The 17,691-nt window shown below is 37.1% G+C and overlaps 2 protein-coding genes across 8 annotated transcripts in view; one reads left to right on the top strand and one right to left on the bottom strand.

Annotated features, from left to right (window-relative positions):
- The window catches only part of rftn1b (raftlin, lipid raft linker 1b), a 400,288-nt gene that overhangs the window by 53,033 nt on the left and 329,564 nt on the right, over positions 1 to 17,691 (top strand). The gene's annotated exons all lie outside the window — the stretch shown is intronic.
- Positions 1 to 17,691, bottom strand: part of plcl2 (phospholipase C like 2) — a 130,165-nt gene that overhangs the window by 32,353 nt on the left and 80,121 nt on the right. For all 3 annotated transcript variants that reach the window (XM_087287995.1, XM_087287994.1, XM_087287996.1), the window contains exon 4: positions 9,270 to 9,345. In XM_087287995.1, coding sequence (XP_087144121.1) covers positions 9,270 to 9,345 — 76 coding nt within the window. The remainder of the gene's footprint in view (positions 1 to 9,269; positions 9,346 to 17,691) is intronic.

Raw genomic sequence — 17,691 nt, 5'->3', positions numbered from 1 at the left:
AATGCTGTAAAGCACTAAGTGGTTGTATGGGGGATCTGAGTGAATGCTTTCATGTTGCAAGGGAACTCTAGCTGGTCTCTAAGACATTCTGAGTGAATGTTTCCTAGTTGCTAGGAAGCACTAGGGAGTTGCTAATGTTTTCAGATGGGATGCTTGCATGTTGCTAAGCAATTGTAGGTGGTTGTTCTGAGTGAATGATTGCATGTTGCTAAGGAACTATTGATGGTTGTTAAGGTGCTCTGAGTGAATGCATGTTGCTAGGGAACTATTGATAGTTGTTAAGGTGTTCTGAGTGAATGCATGTTGCTAGGGAATTATTGATGGTTGTTGAGTGTTCTAGGGATCTCTTGGTGGTTGTTAGGATGTTCTAAATGAATGCTCACATGTTGCTAGCGATCTCTTAGTGGTTGTAAGGATGTACTGAGTGATTGCTTACATTTTGGTGGGGTACAACTTATATTTTGCCAGAACACCTCAAACACCTTAAGATGTTCTGAGTAGATGCTTGAATGTTGTTAGGGAACTATAGGAGGTTGTTAAGGTGTTCTGAGTGAATGCTTGCATGTTGCTAGGGAACTATATGTGGTTGTTAAGGTGTTCTGAGTGAATGCTTGCATGTTGCTAGGGAGCTATATGTGGTTGTTAAGGTGCTCTGAGTAGATGCTTGCATGTTGCTAGGGAGCTATATGTGGTTGTTAAGGTGTTCTGAGTAGATGCTTGCATGTTGCTAGAGAACTATAGGTGGTTGTTATGGTGTTCTGAGTGAATGCTTGCATGCTACTAGGGAACTATATGTGGTTGTTAAGGTGTTCCGAGGGAATGCTTGCATGTTGCTAGGGAACTATGGGTGGTTGTTATGGTGTTCTGAGTGAATACTTGCATGTTGCTAGGGAACTATGGGTGGTTGTTATGGTGTTCTGAGTGAATGCTTGCATGCTGCTAGGTAACTATAGGTAGTCGTTAAGGTGTTTCGAGTGAATGCTTGCATGTTGCTAGGGAACTATATGTGGTTGTAAAGATGTTCCGAGTGAATGCTTGCATGTTGCTAGGGAACTATATGTGGTTGTTAAGGTGTTTCGAGTGAATACTTGCATGTTGCTAGGGAACTATGGGTGGTTGTTATGGTGTTCTGAGTGAATGCTTGCATGCTGCTAGGTAACTATAGGTAGTCGTTAAGGTGTTTCGAGTGAATGCTTGCATGTTGCTAGGGAACTATATGTGGTTGTAAAGATGTTCCGAGTGAATGCTTGCATGTTGCTAGGGAACTATATGTGGTTGTTAAGGTGTTCTGAGTGAATGCTTGCATGTTGCTTGAAATTTCTTGGTGGTTGTTAAGGTGTTCTGAGAGAATGCTTGCATGGTGCTATGGAACTATTGATGGTTGCTAAGGTGTTCTGAGTGAATACTTGCATGTTGCTAGGGAACTATGGGTGGTTGTTATGGTGTTCTGAGTGAATACTTGCATGTTGCTAGGGAACTATGGGTGGTTGTTATGGTGTTCTGAGTGAATGCTTGCATGCTGCTAGGTAACTATAGGTAGTCGTTAAGGTGTTTCGAGTGAATGCTTGCATGTTGCTAGGGAACTATATGTGGTTGTAAAGATGTTCCGAGTGAATGCTTGCATGTTGCTAGGGAACTATATGTGGTTGTTAAGGTGTTCTGAGTGAATGCTTGCATGTTGCTTGAAATTTCTTGGTGGTTGTTAAGGTGTTCTGAGAGAATGCTTGCATGGTGCTATGGAACTATTGATGGTTGCTAAGGTGTTCTGAGTGAATACTTGCATGTTGCTAGGAAGCACCTTGCAGTTGCTAGGGTGTTCTGAGTTTATTTTTGCATGTTCTAGGGAACTCTTGGTGGTTTTTAGGATGTTCTAAATGAATGCTCACATGTTGCTAAGGATTTCTTAGTGGTTGTTAGGATGTTTTGAGTGAATGCTTGCATGTTGCTAGGAAACTGTTGATGGTTGTAAGGTGTTCTGAGTGAATGCCTACATGTTGTTAGGAAACTATTGATGGTTGTTAGGATGTTCTGAGTGAATGCTTGCATGTTTCTGTTTTGAATGGTATTTTGTCTGATTCTCTGCATGATCTTTGAGTGTTAATTGAGTGTTCTGGATGGTCTCTAATGATCATTTAAGTGTAACCGGTTGCTATAACATTGCCATCTACATGCAGACAATCTCTGAGAAACCTTAGAAACTGTATAGCAATGTCTCAGCAACCACCCACACTCGAGTCTCACGGTGAGTTTTGCAAAGGCAAGCAGCAAGCAGAAAATATAAAGATAGTTCATCATAAAACTGTACCTCAGAGTCAGCAGCTGCTAGGGTCTGTTGCAGTGTGTCTAATCACTTGGAAAAGTAATAGCAAACCTTCCTTTGAAGTATGATTCCAGGAATCATTTGCTTGTATGAGCAACAGTAATAGTGCAACTTGCTTTAACACTAGGGGCTTTTTTTCTTCTTCTTTTTTAAATCTTCTATTTTAACGGTCTAAGCACAAAGTCTAAAGCGCATGGCGCAAAAGCATTAAGGTTGTGTCCGAATCCACTTTTGCTATTTTAAGGACAGAAATATATGCTCTGCGCCCTGGCGCATGGTCTAACAGGGTTGTGCTTATTCTCTTAATGAGTTATGGGAGTGTTTTGAGCATAACGTATATTTAACCAATTAGAGTCTCATCTTCCATTCTCTTTGAGAGTCAGTTGCGTTGCGCCATGGTGCATTTGTTATTCACATGGCGGACTTTGTAAGTAGAAAACCGCTTCACTACCGAGAAAATGGTTAAACAGGCCATCTGCAGCGCTGGGATAAAGAACATGCCTCCTCTATTTGGCCTCTTTACTTTCTCTTTACTTTAACCTTTACTTTACTCCTTTACTTTTGTGGATAAGGAAACAGTGTTGTTCACACTCCACTGAAGACACCCATTAGCCGACATATTTAGATTAGTTTAAGCACAAAGAATTGTTTCAAAATTGTTCCTAAATTCAGTTCTAATTTCCAGCAAATTAATACATTTGGACACAACTGTCGGAATACGCCCTCTTGTGGCAGTCGCACATAATTTTCAGTTCTGCACCATGGGAGAGAAGCTGTTCTCACAGTGTCTGAAATAATGGAGTACAAAAGCATGAGCCAGTATTCTCCGTGCGTTCATCATGATTGAATGAATGAATGAGTACTAGAAACTCATAGACCACAAAAAAATATTGAAGACTGAAATTTTTTTTTATTTTATTACATCTAATGATGGGCCATAAACCAAATTTGATTGAGGATCATGTGATGGGTTGCAGCTGAAAGGGCATCCGCTGCAAAAAATGTATGCTGGATAAGTTGGCGGTTCATTCCGCTGTGGCGACCTCAAATTAAATAAAGGGACTGAAAAGAAAATGAACAAATATCCATATAATTTAAAATACTAAATAATAAATAATACAAAATAATAATGACAACAAATGGATTTTATATTGAAACAATATGGCACAAAAAATGAAAATTACAGTTGCGCTTGTCTGAAAATAGCAACAAATTCCGGCAAACACGTCTCGCTCCTTATTATGCTGGATGTATGATTGATCATTTCATTTTTTATTATTATTATTTTTTTTTTACTTTTGTAATTTAATAAGGTTGTTAAAAATATATATAATGCAATTACTTTTTTCTGAATGTGTGTGTATTTGTTTTTCTAATGTGGTTATTGTAATAAAATAACAACACGAAAGTCAGTCAGTGTCATTGTGACCGCATTCATTTCATTGTCTGCTACTTTCCTCTGTGCCTTTGAATATGCGTGAATCTGTTGCCTAGCAACTTCCTGCTAACATAAACATAACACTGATAGTGAAAACAACTTTACTTCAGACATGTCTTCCAAAACAACATATTCAGTGTGGTGAAAAACCTTGCTCTTTTGCTAGTGAAGTGAAAGTGAGGTGCTAAAGTGAAACCTTCACAGGCAGTCTAGTTACTCGTACGTACAGGTTTATAGGTTTCATTAACAAAAAGATTGTATTTTAAGGGTTATGACCTCATAAAATATGACATTCAAAATTCAATACTATTATCTCACTAGCTTTAAATTTAAATATAATGTGACAATTAGGAATGCAATGATTATAGATTTTGGTTGTACGATTATAGTTTGAGGAATAATCATGGTTTCACGATTGTGATGTATTTAGTCATTTTAAATAAAGGAAATCTTTTATATTTATAATATATTTGAGTGTTTATTGCTGCTCATTAACCAAATAATACATCACAAAATAATAATATTAAAAACAAACAATAGTCCATTTCTTTTTGGACTTAAAAATAAGTGATTTTTTTTTTTTTTGGCATTTGGCAACTCACCTTTTTTTAAAGTAAAGTCAACAAATTTTTTTTTTCTGATTGCAGTTCACCTAATGGCCACCAGTGTCGCCAAAAGCTAGGCTTTCGGAATTTAACATATAGGTCCTTTAAAAGCATTAATATCTGCTGCACATCAATATTTATTAGACATTTTGTGTAGACTAACATGTTTTGCACTGTAATAAACGATTAGTTAGTTCATTCTTTAGAAGTTAAAACTCGTTGCCTTAAAAGCAATAAGTTGAGAGTAAATGAAAAAAGTGAATGAAGTGTGTATTAGGGCTTGCACTGACTTGTCGACTTTAATGCTCTTCCTTTTGATTGACGTCAACTAGTCGCACTATGCAGATCACGTCTTTTTTACCTAAACTACATGGCAGACTTACACACAAATGTATGCTCTCTGAATGTAACTGCCCTCGGATTATTGAAATCTATATGCATTTCCTGCAAATAAAACACAAATTGAGGCATGTTGCAAAATATTTGTGTTTTATTGATGCCGTCACCAGCGACTAGTTGACTTTGATTCGACTTAGATAACATAAAGTTGTTCAAGCCCTAGTGTGTATAATTATAAAATTAAGTCAACTTAACTCACTTTTTTAAGTAAAGTCAACTAATAGATTTGTTTGACAGCAGTTCACCTAATGGCCACCAGTGTCACCAAACATAAAACTTTCTGAATACTACATATAGGTGCTTTAAAAGCATTAATATCTGCATCAAAATTTATTAGACATTTTGTGTAGACTAACATGTTTAACACTGTAAGAAACAATTAGTTAGTTAATTCTTTAGAAGTTAAAACTCGTTGCCTGAAAAGTTGAGAGTAAATGGAATTTGAGTAAATGAAAAAGGTGAATGAAGTGTGTTTTAGGGCTTGCACTGACTTTAATGCTCGCTTGACGCTTTTTGATTGACGTCAACTAGTCGCACTATGCAGATCCCGTCTTTTTTGACCTAGACTACATGCAGACTTACACACAAATGTATGTTTGCTGAATGAAACTGCCCTCGGACTATTGAAATCTATATTATATTTTTTTGCTAAATATTTGAGTGTTGTATTTTATTAATGGTGTCACCAGCAACTAGTTGACGTTGATTCAACTTTGATAACATAGTTGTTCAAGCCCTAGTGTGTATAATAATATAATTAAGTCATCTTAACTTACCTTTTTAAAGTCAACTTATAGTTTTTTTCTGACTGCAGTTCACCTAATGGCCACCAGTGTCACTAAAAACAAGGCTTTCTGACTTCTACATATAGATGCTTTAAAAAGCATTAATATTAAAAACAAACAATATTCCATTTCTTTTTGGACTTAATAAAAATAAGTGAAAAAAACATTTTTGGCATTTGGCAACTCACCTTTTTTTTTTTAAAGTAAAGTCAACTATTTTTTTTTCTGATTGCAGTTCACCTAATAGCCACCAGTGTCCCCAAAAACAAGGCTTTATGACTTCAACATACAGGTCCTTTGAAAAGCATTAATATCTGCTGCACATCAAGATTTATTAGCCATTACTGAATTTAAACAGGACAGGAAATGATACATGTGGTATTGAGACAATATTGATTCAGTGCCTGCTTAACAAAGCAGGATGGCAGAGTGTGTGTGTGCGTGTGTGTTTGGGCGCGGCTGTGATAATTGTTCATTGAGAGACCATATAATGAAGTCTAACAGCTTCCTGTGCCAAGATTCCATCAGCTGCGATCAATGAAACACTGCCAGCCTCCCGCATCGATCGTCTGCCAATCACTGTCGCCCAGCAACAAAACCAAAGCCGAAAATGATGATCAATGTTTCCACGCCGCTTCATAAGGTTTTATGAACACATTAGAACATAAACAGATAAAAGGCAATGGGGAAAACGAAGAGATGTGAAGCACAGCAGGAATGATGCTTTGCCACATCTAATAAAGCGTATATATTTGCCTTGGGTACTAATTACATTTTTTTTTATGATTCTTCTGTCTGATCAGAAGTAAAGCTAAAGGCACCAAACCCATGCATATATAATTAAAATACTGTTAAATTAAAATAAATAACCCAAATAAATAATAACATAATACAATTAAATTCTTTTATTTCACAACTTTTATGTCTATCATCTAAAAAAATCACAACATTGTCCCACGTTTTAGAGAATGAATTCAGATATTTATTGTCTGATTTAATTTGTAATATTAAATATCTCAGCTTGGATGAAAGGCCATCATCTACAGCTTAACCTGGCAGAAACTGAAATTCTAGTCCTCTCTGCAACATCACACATACAGTACAACATGGCTTCCCAATCCAGTTGGGATCATTCACCATTACACCATGAAGTTCGGTAAGGAATCTTAGAGTGATCTTTGATGATCAGTTGTTCTTCAAAGAGCCGTTGCTAACATGGCTCGATCTTGCAGATTTGTATTTTACAACCAGGGCTTTATATTAACACCTGCCAAATGCGGGTAGATTTCGGCAGAAAGACAGACACTCCCACTAGCCACTTTGGCTGGTTAAAAAATATTTTCCCGGATAATAATTCTTAAAAGCAGGGCTCGACAATAATGATGGTCCAATATATGCATGCAAAGGCAATCTTAGAATTGAGAAGCAACACGACTGACAAAAGTAATTGCGTTTGCGCGAACAATAGAATGCAGGTGAATACCGAATGAGAGGGTGATGCGAGCTCCCGTTTACTTGTGGGAATCAACCGTGCCTAGAGAATGCAACTTGTGATCGGTTCTGTTTGAATTGAAATAAACTGGACAAACAGCGATGATCGTGCACCCACAGTCCAGCTGATTTCAAGAACTCAAGACATATCTTTTTGTACGCAGCAGCAATTAATGCTTTCGTTTTAAATTTTTTTTTATCAGATTATTAACAGGCCTAACATTAACTGAGTGCATGTGATCATGCACATATGTTTATTATATATATATATATATATATATATATATATATATATATATATATATATATATATATATGATAGGGATGTAACAATATTGTAAATACCGTCATACCGCAATAGTAATTTTTTTCAATATTACCGTAGGCGGATGACTAAATAAAACTATATTTCTAAGAAAAGTTTGCTTAGGCGAATGAAGTGAACGGGAGGTAGCGGGAACTACAATTCCCATCAGCCCAGGCGTGGCCATCATCTTTGCGGTCTGTTGTCGCTACAGATCCAGTATTGCGGAAATGGAGTGTGTTGCTAGTAGCGGGGAAGAAAAAGAGCTGGAAATGATCGAACCTAAAGCGGGTTTTAAATCGGATGTGTGGAAGCATTTCGGTTTCTTTCTAAAAAGATACGAAAAAGGAGAAAAGGTGAAAGACAAAGAAAAAAACAGTATGCAGGCACTGCCAGACTGTGGTGAAATATAAGTCGGGGAATACGACTAAAACAGTTATGGGGACTGCAGAACACAGCACACTTGTTAGATTGATGCAGACATTGACTTGTACTGCAAAGAGACCTCTATCTCACTCATGGCTTGTCCTCTCAAGTGGTGGAAAGATAATGCACAACGTTACCCACTGCTGTCAACCTGGGCTAAATCATATCTCTGTCCCAGAAACCTCAGTCCCAAATGAGAGGGTTTTTTCTGTTGCAGGGGACATTGTAAATGTCCAGAGATCCCGGCTTTTACCAGATTATAGTTATATGATAATTTTCCTTAAAACCCATCTCTATCTCAATGAGTGAGTGATTAAATGTTGAATGTGATGAGTTTTCAACAATACTAAATTGAAACTTTTTTTATATGGTTTAATAGTTTTTTTGTTATTAAAATTGAAAAATTGAAGTTCCTGTTTCGAAACTTACAGATAGATGGCTAATTTGTATGTCATTGATATGTTCAGTGCTAAGGTAAATAAACACTTTTGCCACTTTTTTCGAGTCTTTTCATTAGTTTTATTTTTCCTGTAAATTATTCAATAAATACCGTACCGTACCATTCATACCGAGGTATTCTTGTACCGTGAAACTCTGATACCGTTACATCACTAATATATATATATATATATATATATATATATATATATATATATATATATATATATATATATATATATATATATATATTTGCATGGATTTCATGTGAACCATAAATAAATAAACAAATATTTAAAGATTTGATTAAATATATAGTAAATTTAAAAAATATTTTTAAATGCCCTTAAATGAACCATAACAAATAAATTAAGATATGTTTGTTTGCATGATTTGAACACCCCTGCAATTTACATTAGACGTGATATGAAGCACCCCCAACGACTTTTCCACATCTTCTAAAAAAGCAACACTTCCACATCTGCCTGGCGGTATTCAATTTGTCCTAAATTCAATTCCGATTGTTTGGCCTGATTTGATTTGTGAGATCAGAAGTGAAGCTAAATCCAGCGTGCACATCAATGCAATTTACAAAGGCTGCAGATGCACTTTAAAATCACACGAGCGCTTGATAAAACACACGCCGCCTGTCCTTTCTTCCACACTCGCCTCTTCTCTTTCATTTGGCGAGCGAATGCAATCAAGGCTGATCTTTTGGCGATTGTGCTGTGCGACCGGAGGCGTCAGCATTGATTCCAGGCCTTAGATGTTTACCCTTTTAGTGGCCGATAATTAGACAACCAACGACACTATTGAGAGAAAAAAAAAACCTACTTGAAGAGTGTTTGCAAAGCAGGACATCACACAGATGAAGAGAAAAGCGTGCACAATGAGCTTTATGTAACATAATGAGCTTTTTTCTCTGAGCTTTTTTTCTTCAGTGTGTTTTGTGTGCTCGATTTCAGAGGAAGCTGCGATCGAAGGGATGCGTCGATCGGCTGTGTTCCAAGAAACACACGCCTCCCTTGTGGAACACTGTGTTTTCTAGGTTTTGCATTCATACCTGCTTTTTGCACTTGCAGTATTCTGTCGTAGACGCCATCTGAGTTTTCTAGCAGCGCCTGGCTGGTCTGGATCATCTGTGAACAATGGAGAAACATATTGAGAGTGTGAGCGTGGTTTTACTGTAATGGTGCCTCAATTGCAGCCTACAGATACTAGTGTCCATTCAGAGGTCAGAAAGAAGCCTGCAAATGCATTGCACTTACATGTACAATGCAATGAAACCATAAATAAGCAATAATTTAATTACATTTAATTTATTTGTAGCTCTTTTCTCAATAATTATTGTTTCAAAGCAGCTTTACAAAAAGTTCACATTAATGCATTACAATTAAAATCAGAAAAGTTAAGGTAATTAGTTACCATAACTTTATTAGTTACTAAATAACTTAAGCCAGGGGTGTCCAAACTCAGTCCTGGAGGGCCGGTGTCCTGCAAAGTTCAGTTCCAAACCCAATCAGACACACCTGGGCTAGCTAATCAAGCTCCTACTAGGCTTTCTAGAAACATCCATGCAGGTGTGTTGAGGGAAGTTGGAGCTAAAATCTGCAAAACACCGGCCCTTCAGGTATGTAATTTGCCTTGCTTTATTTTACATTTATTAATTCATTCATTCATTTTCTTGTCGGCTTAGTCCCTTTATTAATCCGGGGTCGCCACAGCGGAATGAACTGCCAACTTATCCAGCAAGTTTTTACGCAGCGAATGCCCTTCCAGCCGCAACCCATCTCTGGGAAACATCCAAACACACTCATACACTAAGGACAATTTAGCCAATTGAGCTGTACCGCATGTCTTTGGACTACCCAATTCACCTGTACCGCATGCCTTTGGACTGTGGGGAAACTGGAGCACCCGGAGAAAACCCACGCGAAGGCAGTGAGAATATGCAAACTCCACACAGAAACGCCAACTGAGCCGAGGTTTGAACCAGCGACCTTCTTGCTGTGAGGCGACAGCACTACCTACTGCACCACTGCTTCGCCCTATTTTACATTTAATTTAATTGATTACAATGTTTAGTGCATCCAAAACTTTTTTTTTAAATTTTGAGCATTATCAACTCTAGATGATGGATAGTAAATCCCAGAGTGTCTTTTTTTCAAAAATACAGTGAATCTGAGAAGTATTCATAGCGCTTCACTTTTTCCACGTTTTTATGCAAAAGCCTTATTCCAAAATGGATTAAATTCATTTATTTTCTCAAATTTCTACACACAATCTGCCATAATGACAATGTGAAAAAAGAGTTTTTAAAATTGTTGCAAATTTATTACAATAAAAAACCTGAAAAATCACGTGTACATCAGTATTCACAGCCTTTACTCAATACTTATGTTGATGCACATTTATAAGCAATTACAGCCTCAAGTCTTTTTGAATATGATGCCACAAGCTTGGCACACCTGTCTTTAGGAATTTTAGCCCATTCCTATTTGCAGTACCTCTCAAGATCTATCAGGCTGGATGTGAAGTGATGATGATGATACAGCCATTTTCAGTGTAGGGATGCTATTAGCCTGGTGATGAGCGGTGTCTGGTTTTCTCCTTTCTTCACATAAAAACGCTGGAGCTCAGACAGAGTGACCATCGGGTTATTGATCACCTCCCTGACTAAGGCCCTTCTCCTTCGATCACTCAGCTTAGATGGCCGGCCAACTCTAGGAAGAGTCCTGGTGGTTCCAAACATCTTCCACTTTCGCATGATGGAGGCCACTGTGCTCATTGGAACTTTCAGAGCAGCAGAAATGTTTCTGTAACCTTCCCCCAAGCCTTGTGCCTCAAGACAATACTGTCTCGGAGGTCTACAGACAATTCCTTTGTTTTCATGCTTGGTTTGTGCTTTGACATGCACTGTCAACCCTGGGAGGTTATAGACAGGTGTATGCCTTTTCAAATCATGTCCAATCACCTGAATTGACCACAGCTGAACTCCAATTAAGCTTCTGAAACATCTCAAGAATGATCAGTGGAAACAGAACGTACCTGAGCTCAATTTAGAGCTTCACAGTAAAGACTGTGAATACTGATGTACAATGAATTTGCACCAATTTCAAAAACTCTTTTTTCAAATTGTAATTATGATGGGGGATTGTGTGTAGAATTTTGAGGAAATAAATTAATCTAATCCATTTTGGTATAAGACTGTAACATAAAAAATATGGAAAAAATTAATCGCTATCAATACTTTCTGGTTGCACTGTGTATATATATATATATATATATATATATATATATATATATATATATATATATATATATATATAATACAATTATTTTTTCAGGGCAAGCAAAACTAAATGCCTTAAAACCTGATAAGCCTGAAATTATCAAGATTAGTAGCTCCATTGGGGAAAAAAAGAAGTATATACTACAGTAGTTGAACTGACTCATGCTTCCCTGATGAGGAAAGTGGTCTCAGCATGGATTATGTAAAAATATGGAGTTTTGTTGAGCGCAGACCAGCATCCTTCTAATAAGAACAGACTTTTGCATTTATTACATTCAGACACACAAAAACAACAGCTAAAACCAGATCAAACTCAGAACTCCTTTCCCAAGAGACTCAAAACATGCTACAGACAGAGGAAAAACACAAGCCATGTACAGCATATTAAATGTCCTGTTATTTAGTGGCTACCCCTCGGTAGGTTTCTTACATGTGGTAATGCACATGTACATGTCCATATATGCCCCCACACTGACTCTTACAAATATATACACTATTTATAGTGTTTTTGCTGCTGTGTATGTGTGTAAATGACCTCTGTTGATTTACTGCATTATTCATCCGAGTGTGTGTTTAAGTTGGTCTGTGCAGATTATGCTCGTTCTGACCTTTAGACTCGTGAAATACTGGACTGCATCATAAAAACAGAGGCCTCTGGGAAGAGTTTGCACTTTAAAAAATAACACTGCAAATATTCTGTTTAAAGTAAAATGTTAAAAAGGTAACGTGTTAACAAACACACACAGTTGAAGATGAAATTATTCACCCTCCTGTCAAATTTTAATTTCATTTCAAATATTTCCCAAGTGCTTTTTAAAAAAAGCAAAGATATTTTTCACAGTATTTCCTATTATATTTTTCTTCTGTATAAAGTTTTATTTAATTTAGCTCGGCTTGAATTAAAAAAGTAAAATGTGGTCAATATTATTGATTAATATTATTATATTAGGGGTGTCAAAATTAATTGTTTCTTTGGTGCACCATGATGCAGACGTGGACGATTCGGTATTGGTTCATTAATTGATCCTAACCGGTTATTATGTCCTAAAAATTTAACTCATATGCTTTATATTGTTACTATGGCGAGGGAGGAGAACACAAGTAATTAAAACGCTCCAACTACTTAAAAACGCAGAAACTCCTCACAATTCACTGTGTGGGTTTGCTGGACAGTCTTTCACTGACACTGAAGTTACAGCAGAATCCCTGTTGCACTTCTTGTGAAGTAAAATATAAAACTGTGTATGAAAAGCATCGTTGATGCACCGTGATGCACAGAGATATCTATCTATCTATCTATCTATCTATCTATCTATCTATCTATCTATCTATCTATCTATCTATCTATCTATCTATCTATCTATCTATCTATCTATCTATCTATCTATCTATCTATCTATCTATCTATCTATCTATCTATCTATCTATCTATCTATCTATCTATCTATCTATCTATCTATCCATAGTTAAAGTCAGAATTTATTATTGTTATTATTTTTTTTATACATTTCCCAAATGATGTTTAACAGAAAGGACATTTTCACAGTATGTCTGATAATATTTTATATTCTGGAGAAAGTCTTTTTTGTTTAATTTCGGCTAGAATAAAAGCAGTCTTCATTTTTTTTAAAACACCATTTTAAGGTCAATATTATTAGTCCCTTTAAGCTAATAATAAACGAAGACTAATACATTACACACACACACAGACACACACACACACACACACACACACACACACACACACACACACACACACACACACACACACACACACACATATATATATATATATATATATATATATATATATATATATATATATATATATATATATATTTTTTTTTTTTTTAATTTATATGTATATATTTAATGTATATGTATATATTTAATGTATGTTTTGTTATTTTGATACTTTGTATTTTTCTTGTACATACCTTTTTGGTTTGGGGTCAATGTACATATACTTTGCACTGAACATTTTAACATAATTCTTGTAAATAAACACCACCATTTTTTAAAAGGCTATTTTTATTTTTTTTTTGAAAATTGAATATTTAATTTAATAAAATGTTTTGGTGTTTGATGTCAGATGTCCCACACCTGGTAGTGGACCCTGGGAAAACTAAGTTATTGTGGTGATACAGTTCAGGATTGAAGTGTTGGCGTCACAACACTATTATTATTATTATTATTATTATTATTATTAATAATAATAATAATTTCTTACATTTTGTAATTTTAAAGCTTTTTTATAGTATAACAGAAAATTGTACACTTTCCTTAAAAATTTAGGCAGTAAAATACCAATGTTTTAACTGAAGAACAGCTGAATTGGTGGGAAAAGCCTGTTTTTCAATCACAAGCATTTAAACTATTCTTATTTTGACCATTATTGACCATACCTTATTTTCTTATTCTGATTGGATTTTTATTTTTACTATCTGGATAATTTTTTTCCCCTTTTTTATTTAATATTAACAATTTTTTGTAAAAAAATAAAATAAAATAAAAATTACCTTTAACATTTTACCCAATACCAAACTGAGAAACTGAGAATGAAACTGAGAATGTGTGTGGGTGGGTGGGTGTATATGTGTGTGTGTGTATATATATATATATATATATATATAATTTATAATAAACAATCACCTTAATTTGTAAATATAGGAAGCACCATCTAGAAAACAAGTTATGAAAAGTTGATTTTCGCAACCAGCTGTGGTATCATTTCTCTGACAGTGAATCAGCAGAACACATCGTTTCACAATCTCCAGGAAACACAGGACTAGCTAAAACCTGCAGACTTTAATGAAAGCAGTCACACAGAGGCAATGCCAAAGGTCATTGTGTACTGCAGGTCAGTCTAATTGAATTGTACATCCCTATAGTTACTAAAAGCATGGCAGGGTCACTTGTCAGGCCATGCCAACATCTGCTTCAGTTCAGTGCCAGCGCTCAGAAGGCCCTCACAGAGATCAGTCACGGTTGTGGCGACACTCCAGGAAGTTCAGCTCTTTCTGATGGTTTCGCCACGTGGCAATGGTTGCCCAGACCTGACAGATGCAGACATGCAGTAAAGTGTACAAGTGCCAACGCTACTTATTTACACTTTTCTAATGTAAAACCCCATGTTCATTTATTTTGACAAAGTTATACACTGTTTACTTTTAATGGGTTAAAGTAAAAAAAAAAAATGTTAAAAAAGACGTCCACTTTCTCTCACCTATTCAGGAGCAATGTGCACCGCTGCTTCTCCGTCTCTTTCAAGTTCAAAGCAAACTTGAATTCAAAAGCATTTTAGATATGCCTAATGACATCATTAAACTAATAAAATATACAGCAAATGAGAAATAAATAATAGAAAAAGGAATAAAAACAGACAATCTCTCTAAAAATGATCATATTTACAAGATTTAAACTGGTAGATCAGTGGTTCTCAAACTGTAGTACGTGTACCACTAGTGGTACGCAGGCTTCCTTCTAGTGGTACGTGGATGAAATGTAAAATGTCATGTACATGCTACACATATTTCAAAATGTACAAAAATTATGCAAATAATATGCCATATATGACATATAGCCTATATTTCTGCCACGTTTTTTTTAACTGTGCAGAGTTGTAGCTGCTATACTGGGCCTACTACACTACTGTATTTCAATACTGCTCATTTTGGTGGTACTTTCGAGACCTGAGGTGGTACTTGGTGAAAAAAGTTTGAGAACCACTGGTGTAGATTATTTAAAGAAGGCAAATGCGCTCTACTACTAACGGTGTAGGTATATTTTGCAGTCAGTTTAGACCAGTCATTTCATTCTCTCAGAGTATACAGTAAAGTTTTTCTGAGTCGTTTAGATTCAAGAATGAATTATTGAATGTTTCTCTCACAACTGTGCAAGCAGTCAGCTGCAAAGCCAGGCGAAAATAGGCTTATAATAAAAAGATTAACGAACTACAGCTTTAGAAAGCAAAAGTCAAATCCTGGACCTGTTTAGACATTTAGAAACCTGGCCGGACTAATTTTTTAAGTCCCAAAAAGACATGTCTCTGTGGGTCTGCAGAGCGTGGGTGCTGACAGTTCACGGCCGCACAGAACGAAATGAGTAAGAGTGGATTTTCCACTATATTACTCGCGGATGTTTGGTTAAATTAGGCAGATACAAAACAGTGAAGAAGAATGATAATAACTGTAAAAAACGTGTCACTAAATATACTTAGATTGTCCGCCCAGGTAAAGTATATGTGTGGCAAGCACTGAGTCAGACTAAATAGTATAAACTTTGATTAGCTGTGATTGGTGATGGCTGAATAGCGAATGAATCATTCAAATGAATTGTTCAAATGAATCTAATGAATCATTTAAAGTTGTTCTTCTTAATGAACCGAATGATCCAGTCCAGCAAATTCAACTGATTCTTTCAGACCGATCTGAGAACTGATGAGCTGTTAATACTGCGCATGCGTGACTTTCGGTTTAGTATTTTTTTTAAACGCATAATATATAACAAATTATGCGTATTTAACAAAAACAAGTTATTTCGAGTCATTTAACTCAAGTCCACGTCAAGTCTCAAGTCATGACAGTCAAGTCCAAGTCAAGTCGAGTCTTTTTTTCAATATTTGTCAAGCACGTCTCAAGTCCTAAATTTTGTGACCTAAGTCTGACTCGACTCAAGTCAAGTCACTCGAGTCCCCCATCTCTGGCGTTAGGATTCACACGGATTACAGGTTGAGGTCCCCCTGCTGGCCTCACTAAGGGTGCTTTCACACCTGCCTTATTTAGTTCGATTGAATCACACTAGAGTTCGTTTCCCCTTTTGGTGCGGTTCGTTTGGGCAGGTGAGAATGCAGCAATCGTACTCGAGTGCGCACCAAAAGCGGACCAAATAAGCGTACGGAGACCTACTTGAAGAGGTGGTCTCGGTACGCTTTCAAACGAACCCTGGAGCGGTTAGTTTGTGGTGAGAATATGATCCGTACTAAAACAGGTCCAATCGCAAAAAGTACTGCACCTTTCGGAATAATCCAGCTATCGTAGGCCGATGCGCTGTGCATTATGGAATATGGAGGAAAAATATTTGTTGACAGTGCTTTACCAACAGGGAGAGAGAGGGGAAAACATTACCTGATGGATCGTTGGTAATATTTCCGCAAGATGACCATGTCGCAGTTTAGCTAAATTAATTCACGACTCCTCCTTAAGTGACGAGCGATGCATTAAAACACTGTTTTCCAACCGCGGCCGCGCTTCATTCTCGTAATGTATAGTTTGTCTAAAGCAGGGATACAATCAGGCCGTACTCACACTAGGTACAGTTGCCTCGAACCGGGCCAAAGCACGCTTGTCTCCCCCGACGGCCCGCACTCACACCACAAATGGGCCTCGGCACGCTTACGTCATCGCTGCTGCGCTGTTCAGTGAGAAGCGCTCTCTCACTCAGCAGCACATTGGAGATTTCTCTAGTTATATTGTTTCAGTCGTTTATTATGCAGTGACATGCAGTCAAATATTTCGCCAAACAGCCTTTAGGGATGCGGTGACACGCAGTCAGATATTTCGCCGTACAGATCCGCCACTTTTGGCGCTCAAAAACAATCATAATGCTCTCGTGCTGCAGGAATGAGGAGGTCTGCTGAAGCCGCGCAGCTGTCGTGCTTTGAGTTATCGTCTTTAATAATCTACGGCAGTTTGTGTTCACTGAACAGTAAGATTGATTAATAAATCCATATGAAACAGCCCCTTAAAAGTCACATCTTGCTTTCAGTTTTGGGCTTTGGCGCGTTTTGCACTCACACACAAGTGTACCGCGCCAAAGCCCAAGTGAACCGCGCTCAGGCACACCTCTTCCAACCGGGCCAGGGCCGGCCAAGTGAACCGTGCTTGAGCCCGATTCAGCGCACTCACACTTCTCAAACGATCTGGGAAACGGGCCTGGGCACTGTACGAATGGCATAGTGTGAGTAGGCCCTCAGTCAGCGCAGTCGTCCCTCCAGAGTAAAAACAACATTTTGTGTCTGCCGGTTTTGTTTACCTGCGGGAAGTTCATTGGCATTTTCCCGCACGTGAATTCTGACCAATCAATAAGCAGTTTAGGAAATATGTTCAACAACATCTGGCCAATGAGAGATGTGGATTTTGTCAGATGACTGCATTTTGGTTCGTTTCAACTGGTTCGGACCAAAGCCAGCAGT

This window comes from Danio rerio, chromosome 16 (assembly GCF_052040795.2).
Source record: "Danio rerio strain M-AB ecotype USA chromosome 16, GRCz13ab, whole genome shotgun sequence".
In the NCBI taxonomy this organism is placed as follows: domain Eukaryota; kingdom Metazoa; phylum Chordata; class Actinopteri; order Cypriniformes; family Danionidae; genus Danio; species Danio rerio.
The sequence above is the reverse complement of the archived record's forward strand: the minus strand, read 5'-3'. Positions and strand labels throughout refer to the sequence as shown.